This window comes from Chanos chanos, chromosome 10 (genome assembly GCF_902362185.1).
Source record: "Chanos chanos chromosome 10, fChaCha1.1, whole genome shotgun sequence".
Lineage (NCBI taxonomy): Eukaryota > Metazoa > Chordata > Actinopteri > Gonorynchiformes > Chanidae > Chanos > Chanos chanos.
The window spans coordinates 7,924,406-7,952,309 of NC_044504.1; the positions used below are offsets into that span (position 1 = coordinate 7,924,406).

A 27,904-nucleotide genomic window follows, 5' to 3' on the forward strand; every position below is an offset into this window, starting at 1 on the left:
ATTACAGATTAAAAGGACAGGCATTTTACATTCTATCTGACATTTTTACGGAAACATTTGCTAATAATATAGTTATATGACAGCCTGTGCTGTTCTGCTGTCATGGGTAGAAGCAGCCATTATAATCGAGGTCTGAGAGAAGGAGAGTGCTGTTCATCTGAGCATTCCCTCATTACTAGAGGCAGAGCTCCCAGGAGAGGCAGGGGCAGGGCAGGCTCTGTGCCTGACACAGCTGCTTCAACTCAGGGAAAGATGTGACGACAGTCAGTCCCTGCTTACGCTCTGTTCCACTGCCTCACACAGGCAACAAAGCCACTGAGGTAAGAGCGGGTTCACACACGCAATTACCCATACTCTGACGCAGATATTCACATACACACAACACGCGCGCGCACACCACACACACACACACACACACACACACATATATATACATACATTAAGTGTAACAAATTTGATCTTGGTCTGACTACGCTTTGACTGGACTCCGTGAGTTAATGTGATTATTTGAGGATATGACAAAGAAGGTTTTCTGCAAATTCATGAGGCTAAATAGATAAGGGTGTGATGATCAATGTAAAAAAAGCTAATCATATGAGTAACATTTTTAACATCACCATGTAATCTAATATACTTCACCTGAGCCACAGGCTATTTCCAGCGTCTCTACGTTACACGTATTTAAACCCGATATATCTACTTCGCCTGGCTGGAACACCATTGATACATCATTGATACATAGACACTGCACCAGATGCAGAGAACACACCTAAAGCTTCGTTTAACAAAATCCATATAACAGTAGAATAGCAGGCACACGTTGAAGAATTTAAGGAAAGAACAATGAAACAAACCTGTAAAAACGGAAGGGCAAAACTGACAACGAAGAATACATCGACACTTACCATTCATATCGTTAGATCATTGTGAAGCCACTGACCAATACTGTTTCGTTTACTATCAAATGCTCTTTGAATAAACTGGCATTAGATGAAGTATTGTCTCTGTATAGCATATCATTAATGCATATACGATTTACAAAAATAGCAGCGCTGTTCGTTACAGAGCAATTCGGATTACCCTACCCGGCAATTGCCGCATCTACACAATTGCACAGGAGAGAGGGGAGCCCTGTTCTTCCGGCTGCTCGTGGGAACAATGGTGCAGGATCAGTCTGACAGCTACACCAGCAACGTGACTTGACTCGGCCAATCAGACCACTTGGAGCAAAGACTCAAGAGTCTCTCACAGGGACTTCGGACCGTTCATCACGTTGAACCTGCATTGGGGGACTGACACATCCAGGGCTCATTGTGAGAGATTACTCTTACATACCACTTTCTGTCTCTTCAGGAGATAGAATATCTTGGATTGAATTTGCGCTCTACCTTTACAAAATATTTACAGAAATGTTTTTCTTTTGTTTGATATCAACGCAAATTTAATGCATAATAGCATTGTTTTACTTATAGGAAGTTTTTTTTTTTGCTTTAGACATTCCTTAAATGCCAAATGACCACAAATGACCAATTCGACATGAAAACATCTACAATTAAGGTTCAGCGCACATTCCCTGTAATGTTCTTCTGACAGTTCAGTGTTGGGTTATTAAGCGCTGTATCAGGTAAAGAGGATAACACATAGATCGACGCTATACTTACTTCAGACTTTCTGCAATTGGTATTTAATCATTGGACGCTCGAAGAGTGCTGTGAGATGTGAAAAAATCCAAAGGTGTCTTTCTCGATACGGTGAAATATGGAGATATTGAAAATATTAAATAGTCACTAACAGTTCGCTAAGGTCAGCGGACTGCGCACGGTACATGATCGAACTAGTTGTAATCGTAAAGCTAGTTGTGTCCATGAACACAGATACACATTGCGGGATAGACATGTGGTTAGAGTTACAATACGATTACTATTGGTAGGAAAGTCTAATAAAGAAGCAAAACGTACCAAAACAGCAGCATAAACCTCTGAATCTCTCACGGTGTTAAGGGACAGTTGACTATTCCCGTATGTTATGCCATTTTCGCAGTATGATCAAACACTGACACTCGGTGGAAAGTATATGTCATTACACTGCTAAAACACGAGGAGTGTAAACGGTTATGTAATACAAGGCCTTGCCCTTTTAAGTCTAGTGAGTCTTCAGGAGACTTTTTGATGGTTTGCCTCAGAGTAAAGCCTTGACGATAAGGGCCTTTATCAGTGAGTAATTACAGACTTATCGCATCGCAATTAATCGGTTTAACAGGCATTGTTATGTAGGCTGTGGTGCTATTTATTTTCTGGATATTACTCAAGATCTCATGTTTTAAATGTGCACTGACACGTATATAAGGTAACGAAGAAAAGGAAACGACAACAGAAGATTTCTTTATATTATTAGAGAGCTAGAATGTGGGAAGAGGCCAGCAAGTATTTATATTATAAATATATAAACATAACCTATGTGAACTGTTAACATTAGTTGTCGATCAGTGAGGTATAACATCACTCCAAGAGAGCTGAAAAATCTGACTCTCACTCCAGGAGACCGGGAAAAAATGTGATTTCGGCTTAGCTGAACTCGCATTCGCCCAGACTCTTTTTTGACCGTTGTGTGGAGCAGTATCAGTAGCGGCTGGTGAACTGGAAACAGAGGAGGAACAAGCCTCTCCTTTAAATCTATCATTGATTTCAACCTGTTCCCGTTAATCCGCCTTGCTAACGATTCGCAGCATTATTAACACCAATCGCGCAAATAGACTAAATGATTATCAGTGTCATTTTGTGATAGAGTTACTGTTTTTTGCAAACCAGTTGAGACCTGAGTGCTAAACTTTATTGTACATTGCACTCAACGCTGATGCATTATACAGATAAAAGATACTATTTTTTCTAACCTAAAAGTTTATTCTTAGAAATTGAGATCGATTTCAATAACTTTTCTAGGGTTTTATTTAAATATGAATATCTTAACACAAGAAAGCTACAGTGTAAACACATTGAGGGATTCGTTTTCTAATACGTTTTCAGATAATTGCCATCCTTGTCAAATAGTTGCAAGCTTTAGCTTTCGCTATAGCTCACAAGCCTCAGACAATCTACGGTGTTTCGCGAGCATTTAAACGGCAGACTCTTGCAAATCAGACGAGCGCATTTGACATTAATAATCCCTGACGTCGAGTACAGAGCGAAAAGTACAATCGTCCACAAATTACAAGAACGTGTGGGTAAGACAAATGCTACACAGTTCAGTAAAGAGAAATAATACTAGCACGAAATGACACTGGTAATCATGTACTCTATTTACGCGATTGGTGTTAATTATTCTGCGAATCGTTAGTTTTATTGCTAATTAAGGCGGATTAGCGGGAACACGTTGAAACTAATAATAGATGTAAAGGGGAGGTTTGCTCTCCCTCTTTTTCCAGATCACCAGCCGCAACTGAGCAGTGTACTGCTAAGTATGGTATAAACTTAGGTTAGTACGTGGTGTGCGTTAATACAGAGATATCGATAGCTCCATATACAGCAGAAAGGGTAAATTCGCAGTCTCATTTTGAGTCCAAAGTCATCGTTTGTATTGTGATGCACCCTTACCTGTTGACCAATGGATGTAGTTCCTATGTGGAACAGTAGATGGTGCTAGCACCTTTTTCCAGTCTCGTTGTAGTTTGCAGTCTTCCTATAGCTGTGTAACATGTATTCTAGTGTTTCACATCTATATGATTAAATGATTTTCAGGTCTGCTACTGAATTAAGTTATGAAGTTATTCACAGTTATTCAATAGTGATATATAATTTATAACATATACATATTACCCTTTTGAAAACATGACACTTTCGTAAAAAGTCCTGCGTCAAAATAGCTACCAACCTGAAAAGTATCAAACACTGAGTCTGAGTCTAACTGTAGTTATTTAGAGGAATGAACCAGAATGCTGTTTGTGATGTTTTGCTAACTCTATTCTTCCATATGGTCAGAGGTTCTGAATGAGTCAACTAACAGTATATGACACTTCTTTCACATGTACAGTCAGGTGTGCTCAGAGAGGTAGGTGTGTGTGTGTGGGGGTGGGGGGGGTGTACAGTGTTATAATATTACATAAACAATGCATATCACTGCCCATGACTTCTAGTTCAGATCCTGGGATGTTTGAGCACAATTGAAAAAAAAGCACCTAACTAACTAGTTAACTAATTAATTAGCTAACTAAGTAACTAACTAACTAAATAAAACTACTGCTACCACTGCTGCTACTAACAACAACAACAACAACAACAACAATAATGTCAGACTTTAGCTGGACAGAATCTGCTACTCCATGCTGAGTGTGATTTAGACAATGGCAGACAAGTGCAACTAACCCTGTTTGTTAACTCACATTTAACAACTGTGACAGTTCTCACTGCAGATGAATGAATAAAAGAAGGGTGAATTGGCAAAAGGTTTTTCATAAATCTGTGTTTTAATTGCAAATTCACACATGGCTGATTTGCTGATTATTACAACAAGTCATTAACGTAAGAGCAGCCCAGAGAAGTGGTGAGACTCTAAAGAATCAATTTGTGCCAAATGGTTTGGAATGGCCTTCAACCATGAACATAAAATGCAAATTATGTAGGTGTCCGTAGAACTGCATCTGATCATTTTAAAAAGACTAAAAATTTCTAAAACAAGGAGAAATTATGACATGAATATTAGTCTTTATTTTTTCAAGACAGCCTTATTACCTGGCAAATGACAAGATACAGTGATAATACTCTATATTTAAATGAGATAACTTCAGTCTGATCAAGCTGTGATTTATGACTGAATGGATAATGATACCAGATTTGACACTTACATTATGTTAATACGGCAGTTAATTGACATGTTAAACATTCAAAACATTAAAATTCTGTTAGCAATATCCAGGATTTTTACTGTTGAAACATGTTTAGCACAAAACAAGATCATTCTGGCACAATATACCGTGTTTGACAATGCCGCTAAATGTAAAACTATTAAAATAAAATAAAATGCAAAACAATACAATTCTATCTACGCCACAAGGTGTGAAACCCTTGTTCTATGTATTTGACAAGCGTACCCTTACAAAACAACTAATTACTGCATAATTGGACTCTTTACAAGCATTTACAGCCAAGTATTAACATGATGGAGGGGTGCTCAAGAGGAGGTATAAACTGGCTAAAATGACAGTTGCTTTCCCTTTTACACATTTGTGTAACATTGACATTCGACTCTAATATGTAATTTGCCTGGGCATCCAGGCGTGTATAACTACCTTTCATTTAATATTGGAGCTAAGAATAATTTCTGGGATTGCTCTGAGCCTGTGCTGCATTACAAATATCATAGTGCCTAGCAACGGTGCCCTGGTGTCTTGCAAAGGAGAGAAAGACCGTTTATAATGATTTGTAAGTTCCAGAATCTTTTGTGGATGGTTAAAACGGATTTTTAGATGGTTAAATATGGTTTAATTGTTTTTCTCTTCTTACCTCTTTCCACTCGTGCTCACGAAGACAATATAGCTACCGTTTAGCTCTGCTTCCCCAGGGTTTACTGACAGCAGCGGTGAGGAAGCTAAGGTGAAAAGTGCACTGTTTAGTATTTTCTATGATAAATAATGTGTTATCTATTTCCTTGCCCCTTGTGGGTTTTTTTTTTTTTTTTTGTTCTATTTCCATTCACATGTTCACTTCATGTTATGTGGCGTCATGATCCTGATTTCCCATGCTCAAAGTGAGCCAAGTGTGCTCCATTCAATTGAAATGGCATTTATTAACTCAAATCAGTTCTCCACGGGTGGATTTGCCTCATATTTCCCATCACTCCTGTTTTGTGCTGTGCAACTGTGGGTTGACATCTCTCATTAGCGCTCAGCTCAGGTTGGTTTTGTTAATGTGTGTTCTGCCATGCGCATTACAACATCGTGTTTTTACAACAAATCTGGGGAAATCTCATTTTTTTTTAAGTGTCTGCTTCTGACAATAATCTAAACATTACAAATTTGACTGAGGATTTGAAACTGTTCACACATTAGCTATCAGTCTGTGTGACCAATGGCCTGTGTAATTTTAACACAACACTTTTTATAGTCTTTACATCAGCCAGCTGGGTGTTTTGACACAAAAAAATGTGTTTCCTAGGCTACCAGTTCACTCTGTGATTCGCTCTGTGTGCCCTAAACATCCTTAAACAAATCAGACAAATCCTTTGGAAGAATAATCATGAGACATAATAATTAATAAGGAAGCAACAAAACAGCTAAATATAATTTCTTTTCATTCTCTGTCTAATGATGCTGGATAGTTGCTACATGTTGTTTCAACAGCTGTGCCATTCTAAACTAATAGTTATGACTCTCTCCACAACACATAGACACTATGATGTGTGTCAACTGTTTCAAAATAGGATGTGACCACTGTGTTGTGCTTTAAGGGTCCTGATTTGTAAAAGCTAATAGTAACATGACCACTGATTTAGTCAGGGTGTTAATAACACCTTTTTCACTGGTGATGTTATAGGTTGTACTTGCACTGGTGCCAGGCCTGTGTAAACTTGAACAGGATGGCATCATTTAATGCTTTATGTGGGCTTTCGGGCAGAGGTGAGCCAACAGCGTTCTCCTGAACAAGGTGGTAGTAATGTAATACTCAGGTCAGGCTTGCGTCGCGTACTCATATTACATTCCTCTCTAGGCTTTGCTGAATTATGCATATCTAAATGGAAAGCTCAAACTATCCAGTGTCCCTCTGTTCACCATCAAAACCGCTAAACCACTTATTCACTCATTCGTTTATTAAAATTGTGGATTTTTATTTTCCTCCCGCTTTAAAGGTATGTTTGGGAAAATATTCTTTTTAGCCCGAGGAGTCTTCAGACACAGCGAGATTGGAATCCTCTCAAATGTTTCATTTCTCAGCGCTTGTTTCTGCTGTACGTTTTCCAGCAGAAGCTTAACCTTGTGGATAAAGAGGAAGATAGAAAGGGGAGAGAGAGAGAGAGAGAGAGAGAGAGAGATTCAGTTTCCTCTACAATGGAAACTCAATCAGGAAACACACCAGCGCTGAATGGCCCCAGAAGCCCAAGTCCTCATCCCCGTGCTGGCCAGAGAATGCCAAACACAGAACTGGGGCATTCAGAGACACACAGCTGACCTGCCTGTGTAAATGGAGGGAACTGCATGATCCTGCGGACAGGCTGATTGGTCTGTTGATGTTTGTAGGGCCCCTTGACCCCCACCACAAATACTGTGAGTACAAGTGCTGAAACTAATACATGTCTTTAAATTATATGTGTGTAAACTTTCAAATAAATTAAAGACTCGCTCAAGACTACCTCTGCCTCACTATTCCGACAAAGCTTTTTGGCTGCTTTTCTCGTGTTTGTATCGATTTAGTCTGAAGCCTTCACCTGTATATGTCTCATGTGTTTATAAAAATCTACAGTCTATTTGTATTTCACTGAAGAAATCACATACTAAAATAATGACTGTCCATCAAGAGGCATGGAATTTGATGGCAATTTGCAAATGCTCTGAGCACCTTGTTTTGTTGAAGAAAAATCTTGACACCTTTTCCCATGTACATAACTTACCAACATCTTAGCTCTTTATTCCTCCTTGGTTGAAGCACTGCTTACCGACAGCAGTGACCCATTTTGCGTTTGAAAATGATCTGCAGTGAGAGGCATAGGAACTAGCTGGGTTTGTAACACTTGTTCCACTGCTAAACGTGTACTGTAAAAGGTGTACTGTGCAGTAAATGTCCTTTACAAGCAGTAGGTTTCATTGGAATGCACAAGAGAGGATGAGCAGAACAGTTATTATTTCGTATCAGCCTAGCTTAGTAAAACACCATAAACATTTATGGAAATCAGTGTTTTATATGCAGGGGAGCTGCGCTTTGTGAATCACAAAGGAAAAGGGCAATTCTTTGTTGTCTTCCTGTCTTGCACATCAGCAAACAAATGTTCAGATCACTTCTTGTCTTGAATAAAGAGCAGTCTTCCCACCTTAGATCAGCCAGCTGTGTCATACAGTACAGGGTATTATAATACAGAGGAGAGATCTGATGATGATACATGTCAAGAGAACAGTGTGAGCCTTAATTAGGGAAACATCGAAAGTCCATGAATATTGTATCAAAGTTTTATAACAACACCAGTTTCTCTCAGGTTTCTCCCCCCTGTCTATCTGATACGGTGCCAGGGTTAAGAATGAGGTTTTATTTAATTCATGTCGCATAGTCAGATTTAAATGAGCTTCCATATAGATTAAATTAGCGTCGAGAAAAAAAAAAAAAAAGGCATGCGCTGCATGATTTGCGAGCTGTTGAATTATATTTACCGTGTATACACATGCTGCCAAGAGATCACAATCGTTTAGGTACAAGGAGATTTTTTTATTTATTTATTTCTGGTTTGTTTGTTTTTGTTGTTGTTATTTTGTTGCAAATGCTGAAAGATGCCACAGGTATTTTATTTCTTTGCTGTTATTAGTAACATACTCGGAAACATGAAGCGTGCCAAGACACGGTGCTCTCCCCCACTCAGTAGTGGTTTTCAGGATTTGTTGACGCACCTGGAGTGTATTTTGTACCACTTGGCAGGATGTTTCTCCAGTTTATTGATTTTTGTAAGAAGTGCATGCCTTCCGTTTCACCCAAGCCTCATTTGAGAATTGTTTGCACGCTCTCCATCTTATAAAGGGTGACTCAGAGAGAAGGCAAATCTGATTTGCCAGGCTGTAGAATGAGCTATTTAACAAACATAACTCAGCAAAACACCACAAGTCAGATAGAATCATTCACCGTGTGCTTTTACTGCGTCTTCCTGCCTCACTGCTTGTCTTTTCCTGCAACACTTGCGGGTTCCCAGCCAAGTCGATTCAAAGACATACGAAGATATACGCAGGATATGAACATTTAAAGAAACTGGGAAATGCATTGGGAAAGAGTGACATAATCAAGAAGTCTTGTCTCATCTCACAGGCTGCTCAGGAGGTCTATGACACTTATAGGATTAACCGAATGCCTTTCCTTATTGTTGAGTTTTGAATTGCCTTGACTGCATCCACCGAGTCCACACACTTAAGTCATTTTACACCTTTGAAAACTTCATTGCTCTGCCTAAATCTTTTTCAATCCCTATCCGCTTTAAATTGTATTGTACTGCGTTTTGACTGAAGGAGCAGTTGGATAAGGAGAGGTCAGTTGAGGGCAAGCCACGGTTGTGTTCTCATACTCTGCCTGACCACCCTAAAGTCCCAACACACAGCTATGAGAGGATTACACTCTTGTTGTGTTGTTGAACTCTTGAATGGAGGGGGGATTACGAATGGTCCAAAACTTCATTACTAGAAAACTGTTTTCCCCGTCGACGTGACCCTATCTATCCCCCTCTTGGGTCATTCAACCATTTAAAGCCTTTGTAGACCAAACAAAACGTCATTATAGCAATTCTCCGGCAACTCTTGATAGCCTATCCCACACCATGCTAAGAGACTGTTTAGAATGCAGTGTCATACTCAACGGTGGAATAACTTGGCAAGAAAGATTTTGGTCATGCTGTAATTTATTACATTTAATCAGGGTTTGTGTCTAATTTGTTTAAATTCTACTCTGTGTGTGTGTGTGTGTGTGCGGGCGTGAGCGTGTGTATGTATGCATGTAAGGAGAAAGAGAGAGTGAGAGAGAGGGAGGGGGAGGGGGGGAGAAACTTTGAGTTTTGAGTAATTTTGCTTATAATGAATATTAATTAGAGCTCCCTAATTTTTCTATTTACTTTTGCTGCCGTTTCTTTCACCCTTCTTGTTTCTGCTTAATGTGCTACACAGGTGCATTCTGGGTATTGATTATTGTAGTCTTCTCTGCAGCAAGGTGACCTGATATGTAAAAAGCAGAGTGTTGGATCTTGATGGTAATTATATAGAACCAAAACAATGGAGCCGATGAATAAGTCCATGCACTTGGTACGGAAGGATTTTTAGTAGTCAGTGAGGAAACGCTCCGCTATCAGGATAACTATAATTTTCTGTGTTGTGTGCTGATTGTGTGCCAGCATGACTTTGAGACGTCCTGCGTACTCCTACAGGACATTTCAAGACACTATGCTCACTTCCAAATTATGAAGTACATCAATCCTGATTATATACCTTCTCATCTCTTTGGTAACGCATTCTGAGAGATTAATTATGATTTGTGAGACAGTGCAGAGTAAGCCAGAGTAGGATGGATAGCCTGTAGCTGGGTTCAATCACATACAGCATTCTAATGAAGACAAATGCTACGCCTTCTGTGACACCCTAATGAAAGATGGATTAGGGTAAAGGCGTATTAGTGAATGAATGATAGCCAGTTGATCACTGATGCTGATTCCATTTTAAGATGCCTTTATACACAAGGGGTATTGCCTTTTTTTCATGCTTGTGTGTGGGATGTATCGTGGTTACAAAGGATGTTTGATCGAAGTTATGGGCTTGTTTCATTTGTGCTCTTGAGACCAGTCGAGATAAATAACTTGATATGTTAAAATAATGACTTAAACATATTGCTTTGTTGGCTTTGACTTGTTTCAGAATTTGTTTTTCTCATATATAGGGCAGTTTTAACATATGCATCAGATAAAGCATCTCTACAGTGGTTTTGCCAAAGGATTCTGTAGAGGAATATTCAAGCTATATTCATTTAGGCACTCTGCTTGCCATTAACTTCAGCTCTGACTCGATTGTTCCACTGAAGCAGTAATACAGGCATCTCTAATTAGCTGCAAGTGAGGCAAACAAGGAAAACAAACAACCTCCTTATACCTTTTGAAATGCCAAATGTAATTATCTTTATGCACCACTAGGGGGCAGTGTGACGTTTAATGAGATTTTCACCATGACCCTCAGCAGTTTATTATGAAATGTTTGGCTACAGCAGACAGCACAGTCTGTCAGAAAAAGTGTGGGAAAGGTTCCATTTCAGCCATACATTCGTCCTAATTTGACTAACTACAGGACAAAATATGAATTATAATTTTGTACTTTTTCATGTGAAGATTATGTACTTTAGCAGGGTATATTGTTACTTCTCTTTTGTTCTTTAAAAGGGGCATCTGGTGGATGAATGAAATTGTAAACTGTAAACAAAAACACTCTTATAGGATGCGTAATTACCCATCAGGGTGGTGTTTTTCCACCAGTGATAAATCTCTTTTCATTTTTAAATTGGAGTCCGTGGGACATAAATATTTACACCATAACTTCTGTGCTTGCTCAGCTGTATCTTCCATAAGTTCCTCCATAAGTGCTCCGCATAGCATTTTAATGAACACAATGAACATGATCTGGGTAAACACAACATCCCTTTAGAAGAAAAATCCACATAACACCTGTTATATAAAACCTATATAATAAAACTGATATACTCACAGAAAAATCAGAGCAGTCTTTTCATAATTTAACTTGAAAATAGACAGGTAAAATGAGTCATTAAAAAGAGGATAAAATGATAGACATTTTGAGCCTTAAAAACTCTCATAATTATTTGCACAAAGCAACTTTTAGCACAAATCTGTGATAGAAATGTTTGCAAAAAAAAGAAGGAAAAAAAAAAGTGAGCCCCCCTTTTTTTCTATTGCTATCAAAGGCTTTGTTTGTGAATATGGCTGTCACCACAAGCCTTTGATAAAGTGTTTCATCCTGTCAACACCCTTGCATGCAATGTTTATAAAAGCTCGGTTTCACCATGCAAGGACACAGACAGACAGACTGACACATACACAGACACGCACACGCACACATGCACACGCACACGCACACATACGCGCACACACACACTTACAAAGGCAAACAAACATCCCCCCCAAATACAAGAATTACTCATCACGCCATTCTGTGATCTTGGCAATTCAGCTAAGCCTGAAATCGACAGACACCCCACATTTGGGCTGTTTGCAAAACACACTATGTGACGATCTTTTGGTGGCTTCCTGTTGGGAATGTAGGTCATTTCCAATGCTTGTCATTGGTCTTTTGTCACTTGAGACAGTTATATTTAGATTTCTTTTTGAGATTTCGTTGTGGGTCTCAGATTGGGTGTCAGAGGCTAATTATATGTCCTGTTTCCATGAATGTCAGGGTTATGCCCATCCTAACACGTTCTGGGTAACGGCGGCTGTAATTTACACCTCATGGTATATTTCCTCTCAGTTTGAGTTGTTTGAAGCCGTTCACTGTCACTCTTTTCCTAAGTTATTTATTTTGGGCCTGCTATAGCCTGTGGAGTTGTATGACTTAGCTAATGCTGACACAAGGAAGTTTTTTTTTCTCCTTCTTTTTTTTTTTTTTTTTTTTTGCTCTGTATACACATTCTGCCTCGTGAACATATTTTTACACATTTTGGTTAAGGGCTCTTAGTTTGACACTCCCAAGAAACACACACACACACACACACACACACACACACACACACACACAGGTACATACAAACAAAAGAGGAAATGTTATCTTTCCATTTGAAGTACTTTGCGAATCTGGGGACAGTAACATATTGTTATTTCACAGAGAGAGCCCTCTGGACTAGTGATTTGTTTTGTTTCTCTCTCTCTCTCTCTCTCTCTCTCTCTCTCTGCCTTTCTCTTTCTGTGTTTTTGTATATCTGTTGGCAGCTTCCTATGACCTAACTAATGTCTAATTCTCTAACTTAACTAACTTTTGCATAATTTTTGAATGAAAGTACTTGGCTATATTAAAGCTTATCCCCAGAAACAGAGTGCCCGGAGTATCCACAGAGTGTCATAGAAATACCAGAACCCTTTTTACTGAAGTGCAGTCATGGTCACATTTGCGGCAGAAGAGTGTCATTCTCTATGACATGGGACATATGCTGCTACGGAGGAGGAGATGAGTTCAAGCCAGAGACTCCAACTTAAGATTCCTATTGGATGTGTCATTTTAATCATTCTGAGTAGTAATAGCTAAGGGAAAAGGTTTTAGCCAATTTTAATTTTCAATATTATAAAATCCATCCTTGGATTGGCTGGAGATCTAATTGGAATTGTGTGATGAAGCAGTGGTACGCTGTGTCCTCCAGTTCTCTCTCACCTCTTGTCCGCTGGTCTCCGTCATCCTACACCTCCATGCGTAAGATTATTCCTCCTCCCTTTCCTTAATGTGTCTGTGGGAATCCAAATTGGTCTGTGTCGAGGCCTATTGGTTCCTTTCCAGAACAAAATTCCCTGGCCTGACCAGCTATAAGCCTCGTGCGTAAATTACAATTTTTAATCTTGCACTTCCACATGGAGCCAAGCTAAGCTCCCCACGTGAAAGAAAGCAATATGCTTTCTGTCTACAAGACACTTAAAACAGCACAGAAGGCTTTGCCTTGACAAGCCGTACAGCTATTTGTCCTGGAAATAGTTTTTCTTTAACCGGAATTGAAAATTGTTCCGTTTAAGAAATGGGATAAGCTCCTTCTGGCCAATCACGGCGCAGCATGAACCAGCACGGCATAAGTGGGAATTTCATAGTGTCTTTTGTCAGATATCAGTGTGTGTGTGTGTGTGTGTGTGTGTGTGTGTGTGTGTTAGTTATTGTGGATACAAGCAGACAAATTTGGAAGCCAGCATTCCAAATGATAAAAGATTATAGTTGTTCACAAAGGTCAACAAATCTTTCAGGTTAATGCATTTCTCTGTTGGTGGTTATGAAATTTGTGTATAGTTTCAAATTGTCTTAGCATATTTATTTATTTAGTTAGTTGGTTTGCTAAATGTGTACGCACAAAGGTGTTTCAAATCTCTTTGAATAAAGAAAACCTGTGGATGTGTGCCGGAGAACATTGCATGAAAGCTGTCTGAAACTGTCTGAAAAGAAACTTGTAGAAAAACTCAAATGTTAAGGGAACGTGTGAAGGTCATTTTAGATGCCTGTATTTCTAGCATAATTACACATGGTAAGGCAGAGATATGTCCTCTGTGCATAGGCTATCTACAACAGAAACTGTAAGAATCATCCTGTACCTTAGCCTCAAAGGCCAATGGAATCAGTTATATTTAAATGTAAAACATTATAAATTTAAGGCTAAAATTCAATATATAAATTTAAAATTTAAGTGTCAACACTTTGCATCAAATTATAATAAGTTTCACAGGTGAAATTAAGACATAAAATCCAACATGTTAACACAGTCTGAATTGGTCATTTTAATCCTTTGACGTATTCAGTCACAAATATGTGATCATTACTGACTGGTGTTAGTTATTTCTGTGAGGCGAATAACCGGTTTAATGGAGAAATTTGGGACAGCTAATTTAATCAAATGACCAGTTTGTAATGTCCTATGTTGTCATGTATAACTTGTAAGTTTTATAATGTCAATTATAGAATTCTTCCACCTAAAATACTTTGACATAGCAACAGATATAATATAAAGTGCAACTTGTTTTTGTAAAGCTTGTGGCCGGGGCCGAGGGAGTTGTCAACGCTTTCATCTAATGTGGTCGCCCAGCAGCAACCAAATATGGTCTAGGCTTGAGAGTGCAAATGGTCTCTCTCTCTCTCTCTCTCTCTCTCTTGTTCAAAAGCCTCTGGTTTCAATATCATTTCTTCCCTAAGTGTCCTTGACAGGAGATTTCTTACAGGTGAATAAAATGCAGGTGGAGGTACTACACCGGAGGAAAATGAATCTGTGGGAACACCACAGATGAACACGGCTGGATGAAAAAATCTGTTTTTAACCGTGGTGGAAAAACACGATTAGAACAAGTCATGTGAAAGATACACCGCTGAATGTTATCGTGATGTTAATGCAGCACTGTAGTACACACATATGCATTTAGTTTTAGTAGAGCATATACTCTGTGAATAAGTCAAAGAAGTATAGGTAAACATATGGGGAAACGTTCAGTACAAATTCAGTGTTCAGTCGGTGATCGATTAGTTTGATGGAGAACAGTCAGTGGGACAGGTGACAATGTGTGAATACTGCTGACAGCCATTGTCCTTACTGAAATATTGATTTATCAATACAAAATGATGGGGAAGGTGTATAGTTGTGTAATATTTAGTTTTGTTTTGCAAATGCAGCTAAAATGCTGCTGATCATGTGAGACCGTGGACTACAAATAATATAGATCTAGTTTCAAACATCTGTGCTGATGTATATTTACATTTTGGAAATGGAATCAGAGGCTTTGGAAGCAGAAACAGAAGCGCGCTGAGGGTGTGTTGGATGAAGTAGAATTTCTGTGCCAAGCAAACAAATGGAAATGGAAATGTACAACTCCGTGATTGTTCTGCCTTTGTCATCGCACGGTTTCTCAGTTCTTTCACTGTGGGTGCTTCTCTCTCTTTCTCAAAACATTCTTTTAGCAGATCCTCGGAGGACATTCACCAAAGGCAGAAAACACTCTTTTCCCGGCTCACTTTGGACAAACTGCTCCTCTACGGTGCCGTTTGTTATCCGATGTTATGGGAAAAATGACAAATCTGCAAATCTGTTGTTTCTGTCTGCTCCCCCATGTATATCATTTTTAATAACAGTAATGTACTGTGCTATTACTATGTTAAAAAAGATATGTGTGTGTGTGTGTGTGTCTGTGTCTGTCTGTCTTTCTGTCTGTGTGTGTGTGTATATAATTTTTTTTTTTTTTTCATTTCTTTCATTTTATTTGCACAGAGTGATTTTGATGTGCATGTGAATGGGTCTTAAAAGAGTGAGAGTTACAAGACTATTGCAGTTTTACAGTACAATGTCAATTTACCTATCTATACAACAGCAGTATCCTCACAACTGTAGCCAAGACCATTACTGAAAATATTTGGAAGGAAAAAAAGATGTCATGCACGATACTGCAATGGAACACGGGGTAGGGAAAGTCAAATTTTGTAGCAACTTGAACTGCCCCTCACAGAATGAGTTTGTGGTTGCTATCTCGATGATTGGTCCCAATTGTGCGTTGCCGCATGCAATCCTTTTGGACTGTCATACCTTTGCAAAATGTGGTGCGGCTATTCAATACATTCAGCTGTCTTGTTCAACAGCAGACAGGCTGGTGCAGCAGCCCTGCAGTGACATACTGAACAGGGTTTGTTTTTGGATGAGGAAAATGCGTTTCCTAAAAATAAGCCTATTTGTGAATACAAATTTGTGGAAAAAAGCCTGTTTTCGTACATCCTGAATTGGTGTGCATAATTACAAATTGAATCAGCCCGAAACATAAGGCTGCATTCAAAACTGTGTTGGTCTGTATCATTTGGCTTTTATCGCCTGCATGTCGTGTGTTATAGACAGTGACCTAACACATGCTACAAATCCACAAATGAATCCTGATTTAAGCCCCACCACTGACATGCACTGACACTGACATGTTAACGTGCACATTTTTAATTTCTTAATATGTTCAAATTCAAAATGTGAAAAAATGTTGCCAGGAACCTTCTTTTTTGGTTCCACTGGCTTTTCATACAGGTTACTTGTTAATGTTTTATCATGCACTTGTGAAATGGTACAACATCTGGCCTGGAAACCAAGTAAGTAGGTGTTAAAATTATTCCACAGCTTCTCCAGAATTTCAGGCAAAATGTTTCAATCATAAAAATTGAGTAGATTCTGAAGCAACATATGTACAGAACAGTCTACCAGATATGAATGTAAGTTTCATGAGACTGATGAAGGCAGCAGAATAAAGATTTGCATTCATTAGGTGTGTCAAAAAGAAGGCAGAGCAGGACAAGTGAATGTGGATGTGCTGTGTGTATGTATATGTGTGTGTGTGTGTGTGTGTGTGTGTGTGTGTGTGTGTGTGTGTGTGCACGTGTGTGTCTGTCTGTGTGTGTGCACATGTGTGTATGTGTGTGTGTGTGTGTGTGAGAGAGAGAGAGAGAGAGAGAAAGAGAGCGACTGGGAGAGTTAAGATGCGGGCTATGTACACAGGCACAGATTCATAACATGTTCTATGAACCTTATATCAATTATACACTACAAGCTCATTTATAATACATCGTAGGGCATTCATAATGTATTGCAGGGCATGCTATAGTCTAGTAAATCATAGGCTCCAGTATAACCTTATTTGTAAGCTCTTCGTTTCATCAGCTTGTCTGTTTCACCAGGTCACTGTAGACACAAGGATTGCAATTATATTTTGAGAAGCATGACTGAATCAGTTCTAAAGAACACATTTTCATTTTCATCAAACATCTGACCGCAAGCTGTCAAGGTGCTAGGGTTTCACACCAGGGGGCACCAAGGCTTATTATCCCCTCCTGTCCTCAAACACACACCCACACACACTCAACACACCGAGGCCACTTACCACACCCTGCAGTTTTCCCAGCTGTGCTGCTGTGATGGCATTGAAATAACCTTGAATATCAAAGTGAGTTCAAATTGAGACTTTAAATAATAATAACTCAATGAAATGAAACAGGTTGGTCATGAATTGTTTGAGCAGGAATGCTGATTTAGCTATACAACAAAGGGGGAAAAAACTACAACAGAGATGCTGACAATCTAATATGTGCTTGGACTGAACTTAAGATAATGACAGCAAAATGTCTGTGTTCCAAAGGAATTTTCCCATGACAACGTGCCCAAAGGAGGCATACAAAGAGTATGTTTTTTGTTGTGGCTTGTTCTCTCTCTTGATTTCTTGTTTATTGGCATCTGCTGCACACATGACATCAGTTGACCAAACTGACATGTCACCCAAATATGCTCTTATGACATGTAACTAATTTGGTATAAAATACTCCTTACCCAATAATATACTCTAACCCAAATAAATGCACAAAACTATTGGTGTCACACAATGAGAAGGACATGGCAGACTGATCACATGGTTCTCTCTCCTCTGTCCTGGGCTAACCAGAATGACCAGGGTTGACATAAATCTTGCTCCACTGTGCTGCTCTCCTTGCTTGAGCAAACCTGTTTTGTGGTTCCCAACTTTCTCTGAAGCAATGATGAATTTTTTTAGAGATGTTGTGGCCATTCTTATGAAATTAGCATGCCCTTTTGTCCAAAGCCACCAAAACTGCACAGAAACAGTTGTGATTAGTGTCATTGAAAGGTCCCTGTCATTTCTGATGTTACAACATTATTTTAAAAGATAGTACAGGATGTTCTTTAAGCCTATTTTTTCCCCCCATGAGTGACCCCCACTCCCTACCATCTACAGGTTGGCTTAGGTTTGAGGCACAGAGCAAATACACAGTTCAAACTCACTTGTCCACCTCTACCGACCCCCTGTGATACACTGAAATTCATTAAAAAAAAAACACTCTCTCTCTCTCTCTCTTTGCTTCCTCTCATTCCTGCTACCTCTATCTGTCTCCCTCTGGAGAGCCCTCTCTCATTTTCGATCCTGAGTGAGGTGCAGCTCTTATGGCTCCTGTCAGGCAAATTCGTAGTCTGGTCCATCCGTACTGTTGATTTCTGAGCCTAGCTTGAAGAAGGCCCCAGATAGTCTCCTATTCAATCGTCCACTCCTATTCACCTGTCCTTCCACATGCCTCTCTGTCTTCCTATCTCAGCTGGACTGGAGTGTGTCTCTAATTACCATCCCAAACCGCCTGCAGGCAAAGACAGCCTCCATCCTCAGCCGCGTCGTCTTTCTCACTCCCCTCAGATCTCAGACAAAGGGCTGTCTCTTCCACGAATAGACAGGCGAACTTTGCGCGCCTCCCTCTCTATCTCTGCAGTTGGCTGTTTTTGTCAGGCAGGCACATGCACCTGCGTGGGCTGGCATCTGGAGCGGTTGCGTGTGATTGGCTCTAGAGGGTTCTATCCTAGGTGGATCAAAAGACCCAGGATGTTCTGTAGGAAGCGCTTCGTACAAACATCATGTCACCTTCTACTGAGGTGAGAGAAGAGCAATCCATCTGACAAATAAGTTTAATCCCCGGGCCAGCTACAGAGAGGACCTGAGGAGAACAGATCAAAGAGCTCAGATACAGTATTGTTCAGAAAAGTGAAGAAAATATTGTGTAACCTTGAATCTAAGAAATTTTAGAGATAAAGTCATACATTTCTTATTAAATTTTGACTGAGATTACCACGAAAATTTGAATGTGTTTTAAACAAAGGAGAGTGTGACTGTAAGTTTGTTTGCAGCATCTTTCTGAGAAGTTCATGCGTCATGCTAAAAGTTCAATTATAGCCTAGTCTCCAGAATTAGTAAGAATGTTAAAACAGTATTCAAGCATTTTCACTACACACCTCACAGCGCTTTCAATTAATCAAACATATTAATTGCTGCCATTTGCCCCAAGCGTGAGCCTGCAGAGCTCAACAGGAAAATGGAAAAAGATCACCAGCATACCTTTGACCAACATTGAGTCACCACTGCACTCAATCACATTTGAAAGCTATGTATCCCACCCCACATTAGACCCAGTGACCCTAATGGGCAGTGCTGCTGACAAGAGAAATGAGATAGCCCAGCGTCTTTGATTTGTTTCCAAGAAACCCCAAAATCTGGATCTTTGTTATTTTGTTCCGCTGCTTCTGTGCTGCGTATCTGGGGCAAGAAAAATGCTCTAGAGAAAACAGACTAGTTCTGCTCTGTAGGAAATTCCAGCCATGCTGGGAACAGCTGTCAGTTGTACATACCCGTCCCTGTGGGATATTTAAACCGATATCACAAAGGAGCTGGTCCTCCACAAGCAAGCCCATGGGGCTGCCAGAGGTGATCCTTGCTGACCGGGGAACCACGCTGATCGTCCCTGTAGTATGGTGCAAGTGCATCAACTGCACAACTACATATACCATCCCCAAATGGTTGCAATAGACGCAAAAGCCACATTCAAGAAGGCTGTGAATCAAGATGGGTGAAAATTGGACCTACTGCTGCCCAATGTCCTGTATGCCAACTGAGAGTTGCCCCAAAGCATCAACTGGCTTCTTCCTGCTTGAGCTGCAGTGCACTAGAAGACCCTGGGGGTTCCTGGGTATGGCCAAGGATGTGAGGGAGCCAACAACTGTCTCCACACCACAACATGACAGAATGTGGGCAGGTGATGAAGAACCAAGTCATGAATATCATTCAACAGTACATGGAGGCTGCCTAGCATGCCCAGTAGTTAGCCTATAATCATTTGGCCCAGCTCCAAGGATTCCAGTTTGGAGACGATACAGCTGTGCTTGTTCCCACCTGGCCTGGACCATGGTGGAGGAACTGGGGCCCACTGACTTACATGTAAAGCAGTTCAGGAAGAAGATGGAGCAGGACAACCACGTGAACCACCGCGGAGGAGCCGGCAAGTGTAGGAAAAGTCACCATTTCCAAGTAAGAATGTTTGGCGGTTGGGCCAACCCCTTTGGTATCACTGTGCACCAAAAGCTTACCAGATCCATGAAGCATGAAAGCATAGCTGCTCCAGATGGAGATGACTGAGGAGTCCTGCAGCCCCTGGTTCAGCCCACCTGACAAGAAGCTGAAACTACACATTACTTGCACTTGTGCAATGATTTCTGTGAGCTGAATGTTGTGTTGTTATTTTAGAACTATCCTGTGGCTCAGGTGGATGAACTTATCAGCACCTGTGCAAAGTACAGTGCACTTTCAGCTCAAACCTGACAAAGATCTTTCGGAAAGTTCCTCCCATGCTTGTCACTCCTGCGAGGATTGCCATTGTCTGCCGCCCCTGGCCTTCACCAGTGCTGTATGCTACTCTTTGGACTGCACAGACCCCCAGCCACATCCCAAAGATCAAAGGACACTATGCTCCAACATCATTGGCCTAATGCCCCCACCTGTCTGAATGACTTCCCCATCTACTCCAAGACATGGACAACTGTTTTGTTTGCATTCTTGAGCTGTGCTAGACAATATTAACTGCCAAACCCAGGCCTAACACTGCAGCTCGGTTTCCACCGACATTTTGTGCATTCAACGCTGTCAGAAGGCCAGAACAGAATCTATCAGACAGTTGACAGGAAGAAAAATACTTCCAAAAATCTACAGAACCGTGTAAAATATAAATGCCAAAATATTTGTCCCATGAGAAAAATGGACCTCAGACTTTTCAGTCAGTGATAGGAGTTATAAAAGTATGGACTTATACCTGGTGTGAGAAGAAAACAAAATTTCAGCTGATTTATTGTAAGTTCTCCAGAGCTGAAATAGACCATTGCTCACTGGACTCCAGCTTTCTATCTTGTCATTATTTTAGCAGAAAACTATATGCTTTATTATTGGTGGGACAACAGTAACACACCTCTTTTTCAGCGACTCAAACTGAACTTTGCAAATCAATGATGTCCCTCAAAAACCAAGAATTCAAACTTGAAGAAATGTGGAACATGTTTTTGGAACATAATTTGTCTTACTTCATTATACCCCCATGTTCTCAAGTGTCTGTTTTGAGTTTCTGTAATGTCCATGTTGAATACCTGTAACGTCTGTTTCTTGTTTTTTTGGGGGGTTTTTTGTCTTTTTTATTTATATATATATTTTTACTCAGTCAAATCAATGCTGGGTAGCAGTCAGAAACAGTCAAAATTTCAGTTACTTCAAATAAACAGAGTTACAGTTCAGTCCTCTCTGGCAACTTTTGTTTATTGATGTAATGGGATATCACAGAAAGTCGAATAGAAATTATTGTGACTGCAATGGCATGACTTTGTGTAATTTGAAAGTATTGATTGTTATGCTTGTATACATGCCTTATGCTGTGCATAAGATGTAAATATCAATTAAGGTCTTTAAGAAGTTAACAACAATATTGAAGGAAGTATTGCCAATAACAAATATTTATTTGTGAAAAAATGTTTCATTGGATTTTTCCAAACTGTGATTTACTGTATATTGTAGCATTATTTATGTGTACATTGATATGTATGCTCTTTGTTGAGGATGTGTACACTGACATGTGTGTTCCTTGAAAACTTGCAACCTGTCAGAGTGAAGAGTCAAGTTGAAGTTGAAGCTCAAAGTTTTGTTTTTTTTTTCTTTTCTAAAGCCCAAAGTTTGAAAAATATGTTTACTGAATCTATGTGTTGAATGTCTGTTAAACTGGATGATTTATAAAACAGAAACGGTCTCAAAGTTTTTGCAGGGATATAGTGCATTTGCACAGGTTGGTCTGCGTGAAATCAGAGAGCCAATCAACAGACTGTCAATTCCTGATTGACAATCCGTGGATTTCGAACTTTCGAATTATGCCAGGAATCTATCATGTCAGCTTTTTATACTTCAAGCACACTGTCAAGTCAAAAGTCACAACATGGAATTTCAATCCAAGACCCAATCAGCTGTGACTGCTCTACGCCAACTGATGATACTAGAGAGGAAGTGGGACCTGCAATTTAAACTCAGCAATCTCTTCCAAAGGGAGATTTACACATGCCTCCACTCATCAGTGCTCTCTGTCTCCTCAAAGCCCATCCCTCACCGGCCTGAGAGACAGAGATAGAGCTTCTCCAACAAAGCCCAGCAGTTTCTTTAATCCCCGGTGCTCAAAGGCCCATGCAAGTCCAGTTTACGTCTCAACTCCCAGCCCGATTTGGGATATCAAGGCTGCCCATGTTTGGCTACAGCCGCTATAACGCTGAAACAGCCCACTTTAGTTTCTTTGGCATCTGAGAACAATTCTTCCAGATGGAGCTTTTTGTGGTATTCTTTGTCTGGGTATGGGAGTCTCCGAGTTTTCAGAGATGTGTTCAGGAGAAGTGTTGCATGAATTCAAAGGCTACATTTCAGCATGTATTCCTTGACTGCTGACCGTGTCCTTTTTAAAGACGACTGCTGGAAACCCCCTGTTTGGCTGGAGTCAATAACCCTGCACTCAGTTAAATATATCTCACACAAATGGAGCTAATAGGTCTTCTTCTCCTATAGCCCAGACCAGTGTCAAACTCTTTCCGTCACCCTGTAGCAGCAGCCATCCCAAAAATACACTTTCTATACCATAGCCAGGCCAGTGATGAAAAGTGTAAACATTAATATTCTTCCCATAGAGGCTTTTTATAATGAGTGGAGCATTTCTTCAAAACAGTGGTAAGGGACAATCTATTATTGTGTAATATTCTGTTATTCTTGAGAGGAACAGAGGAGGTGCTGAACTTCATACTGGCACTTTGAGATGTTTAAAGACGAACAGCAGTTTGCAGCTTTTGTGGGTTTCTTTTTTTTTCTTTCTTTTTCGGGACGGAGTGAGGATTACAAAAGATGATAATTTGATCCAGTGGGAGATTATTCCTGAAAAGATCCTGTTTAAGTATTCTGTTATTCTTTCCTTTTGTCTTGGCTGGACTTCTTAGGGATGGCTTTCGACAAAGAAGGGAGATGACGGGAAGACTCCACTGCGTTGGTGATTAGTGGAGTTTCGGCTTTGTGCTGGCCCTCAGTATGCGCGAGCTCATCTCAGAGAGAGAAATTACCACGGAAACACCGTTAGGGGCACATTTGATTTGCAAATAGTTCGAAAAACAAAAGCGAGGTGCTTGTACCCTAAAGGACTCATGATACGCATTTAGAAAAAGCTGGTTCACTGAAATAGCTTAGTAGCTTCCTGTGGAAAAAAGACAGATGCAAGCATTTCCGGCATTTTACTCGAGGTAGCTGTAGCAGCAAGATTAAACTCTGCATATGCTTGAAACAGTAATTTGATGTACTCACACAGAATAAAAACACAAGATATACATATTTATAAACTCCAAACAATTTTACACTTATGTTGTAACTGAAAACAAGCTTGCATTTCCTTCATGTACTTCTTAAATTTTTGTTAGTAAGCAAGTGAGGAGATAATACACAGTGAGTTATATTCAGTATAATTCACACGAGGATTAGGGCCAATTTTTCTTACCATATGTTATTATTATGTGCTCAATGTAAATGCCCCATTCTTTTCCTTTCTAGTGTTGTTTTGTGTTGTGTTGTGTTATGTCGTGTTGTGTTGTGTTGTGTTGTGTTGTTTTCTCTTCTCTTCTCTTCTCTTCTCTTCTCTTCTCTTCTCTTCTCTTCTCTTCTCTTCTCTTCTCTTCTCTTCTCTTTAAAACTGCTTACTCATAATGCTAGTGTGGCCCATTCTAGTCCAGTGCAGAGAGGGACTGGTCTCCACACTTCCTCAAGCCTTTTTGCTCATGCTAAGATATGATCATCTTGTGCATGAAATGCTATTTGGGGCAAAAAAAAAAATCACACAACTTTGAATGTATTGCCATTGGTTTTCCTTGGTTTTCTTTTTGTTTGTGTTTGTGTAGTTGTTTACACTTATTTTCCTCCTAACTGAGGGAAATGAGCTCCTTCTGAGAAGAAGTGGCTCTCACAAAAGTGTGTCAGTTTAGCAAGCCACCCTTGGCATGGCAAGTTTTTGATTAAATATGAATGGCAGATTTCCTCACTGATGTCTTGTGATAAATATGCATGTGATTTCTCCACTCTAAGTATGATAGTACAATGTCTTTCTGTTCATCTGCTCTGTAAATTTTTCATTCCACAGACCACATTAAATATTTATCAGTTTCATAATTAATAAAATCATTTTGCAGCATCAAAATATTTTGATGCAGATTATTACTCCCATATACAGTACACAGACACAACAAATTTAACATTTATATATTTCACCAGGAATTTTAACTTTTTTTTTCTGTCTCTCTGCAGTGATGTCAAGTGATCTTTTGAGAGCTTGAGCAAAGTCTGAATAGGTGGTGTGTGTGTCTGTGTGTGTGTGTAAAGGTTGAGTTGGCACCAGTGAAGGTTAGGAGAATGATTGACTTTGACAGAGTCAGTCTGTCAGCGCGTATGTGACTGTGTGTGTGTGTGTGTGTGTGTGTGTGTGTGTGTGTGAGACAGTATGTGTAAGTTTGTGCATATGTGCTCATCTGAGCCACTGGCATTCAGGTCAGAAACTGTGGCCCTGACACATGCAGACACTGCACATTGTTAATACTACAGATCACCCTTTACCCTGTTTACTGAGTCTGCAGTACCCCTAGACTACACACCTCTCCAGTAAAAAACATATGCGTACACTATGGAAAAGGTGCCTGAGAGATGACATGATTTCAGAATATATAATATAATATATAATAATAATAATAATAATAATTATATATATATAATAATAATTAATATATAATAACACATGTGGTAAGGCACCAACATTTTTAATGCCAACTTAAAGAAAAAAAAAAAGAAAAAAAAATATATATTTATATACACACACACGCACACACACACACACACACACATATAAATATATATATATTTATATATAATATACAAGTTGGCTGATAGAACATAATGGTCAGGGATAATATGACATGCACACTGACCTGTGACATGAACTTTAAAAAGTGCCCCCGTGTCCTTGTGTAAATGTTTGACGATGTCTGTGTGAATTACCATTATCCGGGATTGATGGCTGAAGTGGCATTAGGGCCGTGAATCACGGTCTATAGGTGACTGGGTGATGTAAATTCCATTTGGCAATAGCAGATGAGTGAGGAGAGTGCTGACACATCACTGGGGGTTTTAGCCCAGCCTAAACCTTTGACAGCTTTACAGTATTGTATTGCAGCATGAGGCTCAGTGTTAAAACAATCTCTATAAGCATATGGCCACTTGCAATCACGGGTTTTGTTTTTTTTTTCCTCTTCCGATTAAAAATTTAAGAGTGTAAGTATGTGCCTTTGACAAACAATACTGTTTTATACTGAGTGTAATTATTCATTTTAGTTACAAGGCAACTATGGAACAACTGTTTTGATTCTTTTCTCCACGTTCATGCACAATAATAACACATTAATATGGAAAACTTATCAAATGCAGCTGTAACATACGAACGTGTGCATACAAAGCGGCCAAATTGTAAAAACCTTGGTGTCATTATACGTACATTCTTTGAATATGCTGTCTTGTTACTGAAACACAGTTTTTTTTTTCTCACACCCATTTTGTTAAGTGAGTTAAGACATAGCTTGGATGCTGACGATTAAAAGAGCCATTACAGGACAGTGCCATTGTTAAATTGCCCAAGATCTAATACCATCTTGTTCTATTGCACCTTTATCTGTCTCCAGTTAGCCTGCGGTGTCTGGTAGGTTTCAGAAGCCCAGACTGTGCCAGTGGGCTCTTTGTTATTGGCTATATCAGAAGCACCAGGCGACTGAGCTAGCGTCTAAGTGTCTCTGTGGCTGTAAAATATGATCTTTTAATATACAATTCTGTCTGGGAGAAAGGCCAGGTTTGGGGTCTTAGTAAAGTGAATCTGACTGTTAACACTGCACAGTGGCAGCAGAGGTCTGGGAGAGAATACTGATTGCAATGATTTTTTTTTTTTTTTTCCAGAAAATTGGCTTCTGTTCTTTGTAGAAATACAGAGGGGCTACTTGCACATTTACCTTTGTACTAAATGTGCCTGACTACCATCGTCTCTTAACTCCTAGACATTACTAGGAAGATAAATGATTTGGAGTTTCTGCCACACTGAGTGGTTAGTGCTGAAAATTTGTGGTCTCTCCCTGTCTCACAGCTAGCAGTGTCATGAATTAGCCACAGCAGCAGTCTACATGATTTTAAAATGATAAACTATGTAGTAAAATCATAGGAGGGTTAAAAAATATATATATATTCTCAGGGTAAGATCGAATTATCAGAGGACTTCTATCATGCGCTGACAAAAACAAACATTTATTTGTTTATTTGCTTATATTAAACAGGTGGATGAATTTTTTATTATTTGAAAACGAATTTATGTTTTATGGCAAGAACAAGTCCACCAAAAAAATAGAAAATGCAGCCTCATGGCTGTTCATCTTCCATTTCTAATGAGTTTCAATTACTGTTTTTACAAACATAAAATGCTGTTTTTACAAACATAAAAGACCTAAATTACTTTTCTTGATGACTGTTATACTGCGTGGATGAAAGCATTAGTTGCTGTTATGGGTCTTTTTAATCTTTTTCTTGTCTTAATTTTTTCTCTCTCTGTTTTTCAAAAACATCTCTTTTGTAGATGACAGAGGAATATATGGATCCTTGTAGGATCTTTGTGGAGTTCCGACATATCTGTTCAAATTTACGGCCAGAATATCAAAGATCACAACTACAAATCAAGTTCACTGAAAATAACCTGTAGGGTTATGTCTTTTGGCATTGCAGGGTATCTGTCAGTCATCTTTAAAGCCCCACCCCCAATCATTCTGGCATCCTTAATGAAACAGAACAATGTATGTGGAGCTCATGAGGACGCTCAGAGCTCAGTGAATGTAAGTTATGATGTCAACAATGCCTCAGTGACAGTTACATAGACCCTGTCAGACTTGTCGAGTCACCTGTAGAAAAGGTTACACTGACCTTAACCTGTTGTATGTTCCACATACCATATAATCCATGTTTTAGGCTAACACCGTTACAGATGAAAACAGCATCAATCCCCCAAAGACCTTTCTGACGCTGCTTACGGAGCAACTATAAATAACCAACTCAGCCCTTTTCAGTCTTTCTGCTTCTGCTTCTGGGAGTATAAACTGAAGTGCAGGACAGTTGTGTAACAGAGGCAGAATCTTTCATGAAAGCCAAAAAGATGTCACATTTGTTTAAATCAACTTACAGAGTGGTGGTCACTTATGCAGAATATCTAGGGGCAGAATCATTAAGGGGGTGGGGGGGGGGGGGGTTCTAGGATTTTCAGTGAGTTAACAAGTACAGGGGGAAGTCAAGGCTTTGATTTCAGTTAGCCTAAACATTCTGTTGGCTCTCATTTAAAGGCCCAAAGCTTATACTATAATCATTGGTCTTTCTTTTCATTCTGTTCTCCTAGTTGGATCTTGAATAAGATGTCTGAGGTCCGTCTATGACACTACTGCCTTAGTCTTTTCTTTTGTTCTCCTGTGTGAATCTCACTGTGTCCTTTCCTTCAGTAGATAGGGTCCTAGTGTCTTTCCTGCTTTGTTGAGTTGTTCTT

General features: G+C 39.6%; 1 protein-coding gene across 1 annotated transcript in view; it reads left to right on the top strand.

Annotated features, from left to right (window-relative positions):
- The first annotated feature begins 20,151 nt into the window (after nt 1–20,151).
- Nucleotides 20,152–27,904, top strand: part of xirp2b (xin actin binding repeat containing 2b) — a 28,434-nt gene continuing 20,681 nt past the window's right edge. The window contains exons 1-2 of the mRNA XM_030786649.1: nt 20,152–20,274; nt 20,491–20,537. Coding sequence (XP_030642509.1) covers nt 20,152–20,274; nt 20,491–20,537 — 170 coding nt within the window. The remainder of the gene's footprint in view (nt 20,275–20,490; nt 20,538–27,904) is intronic.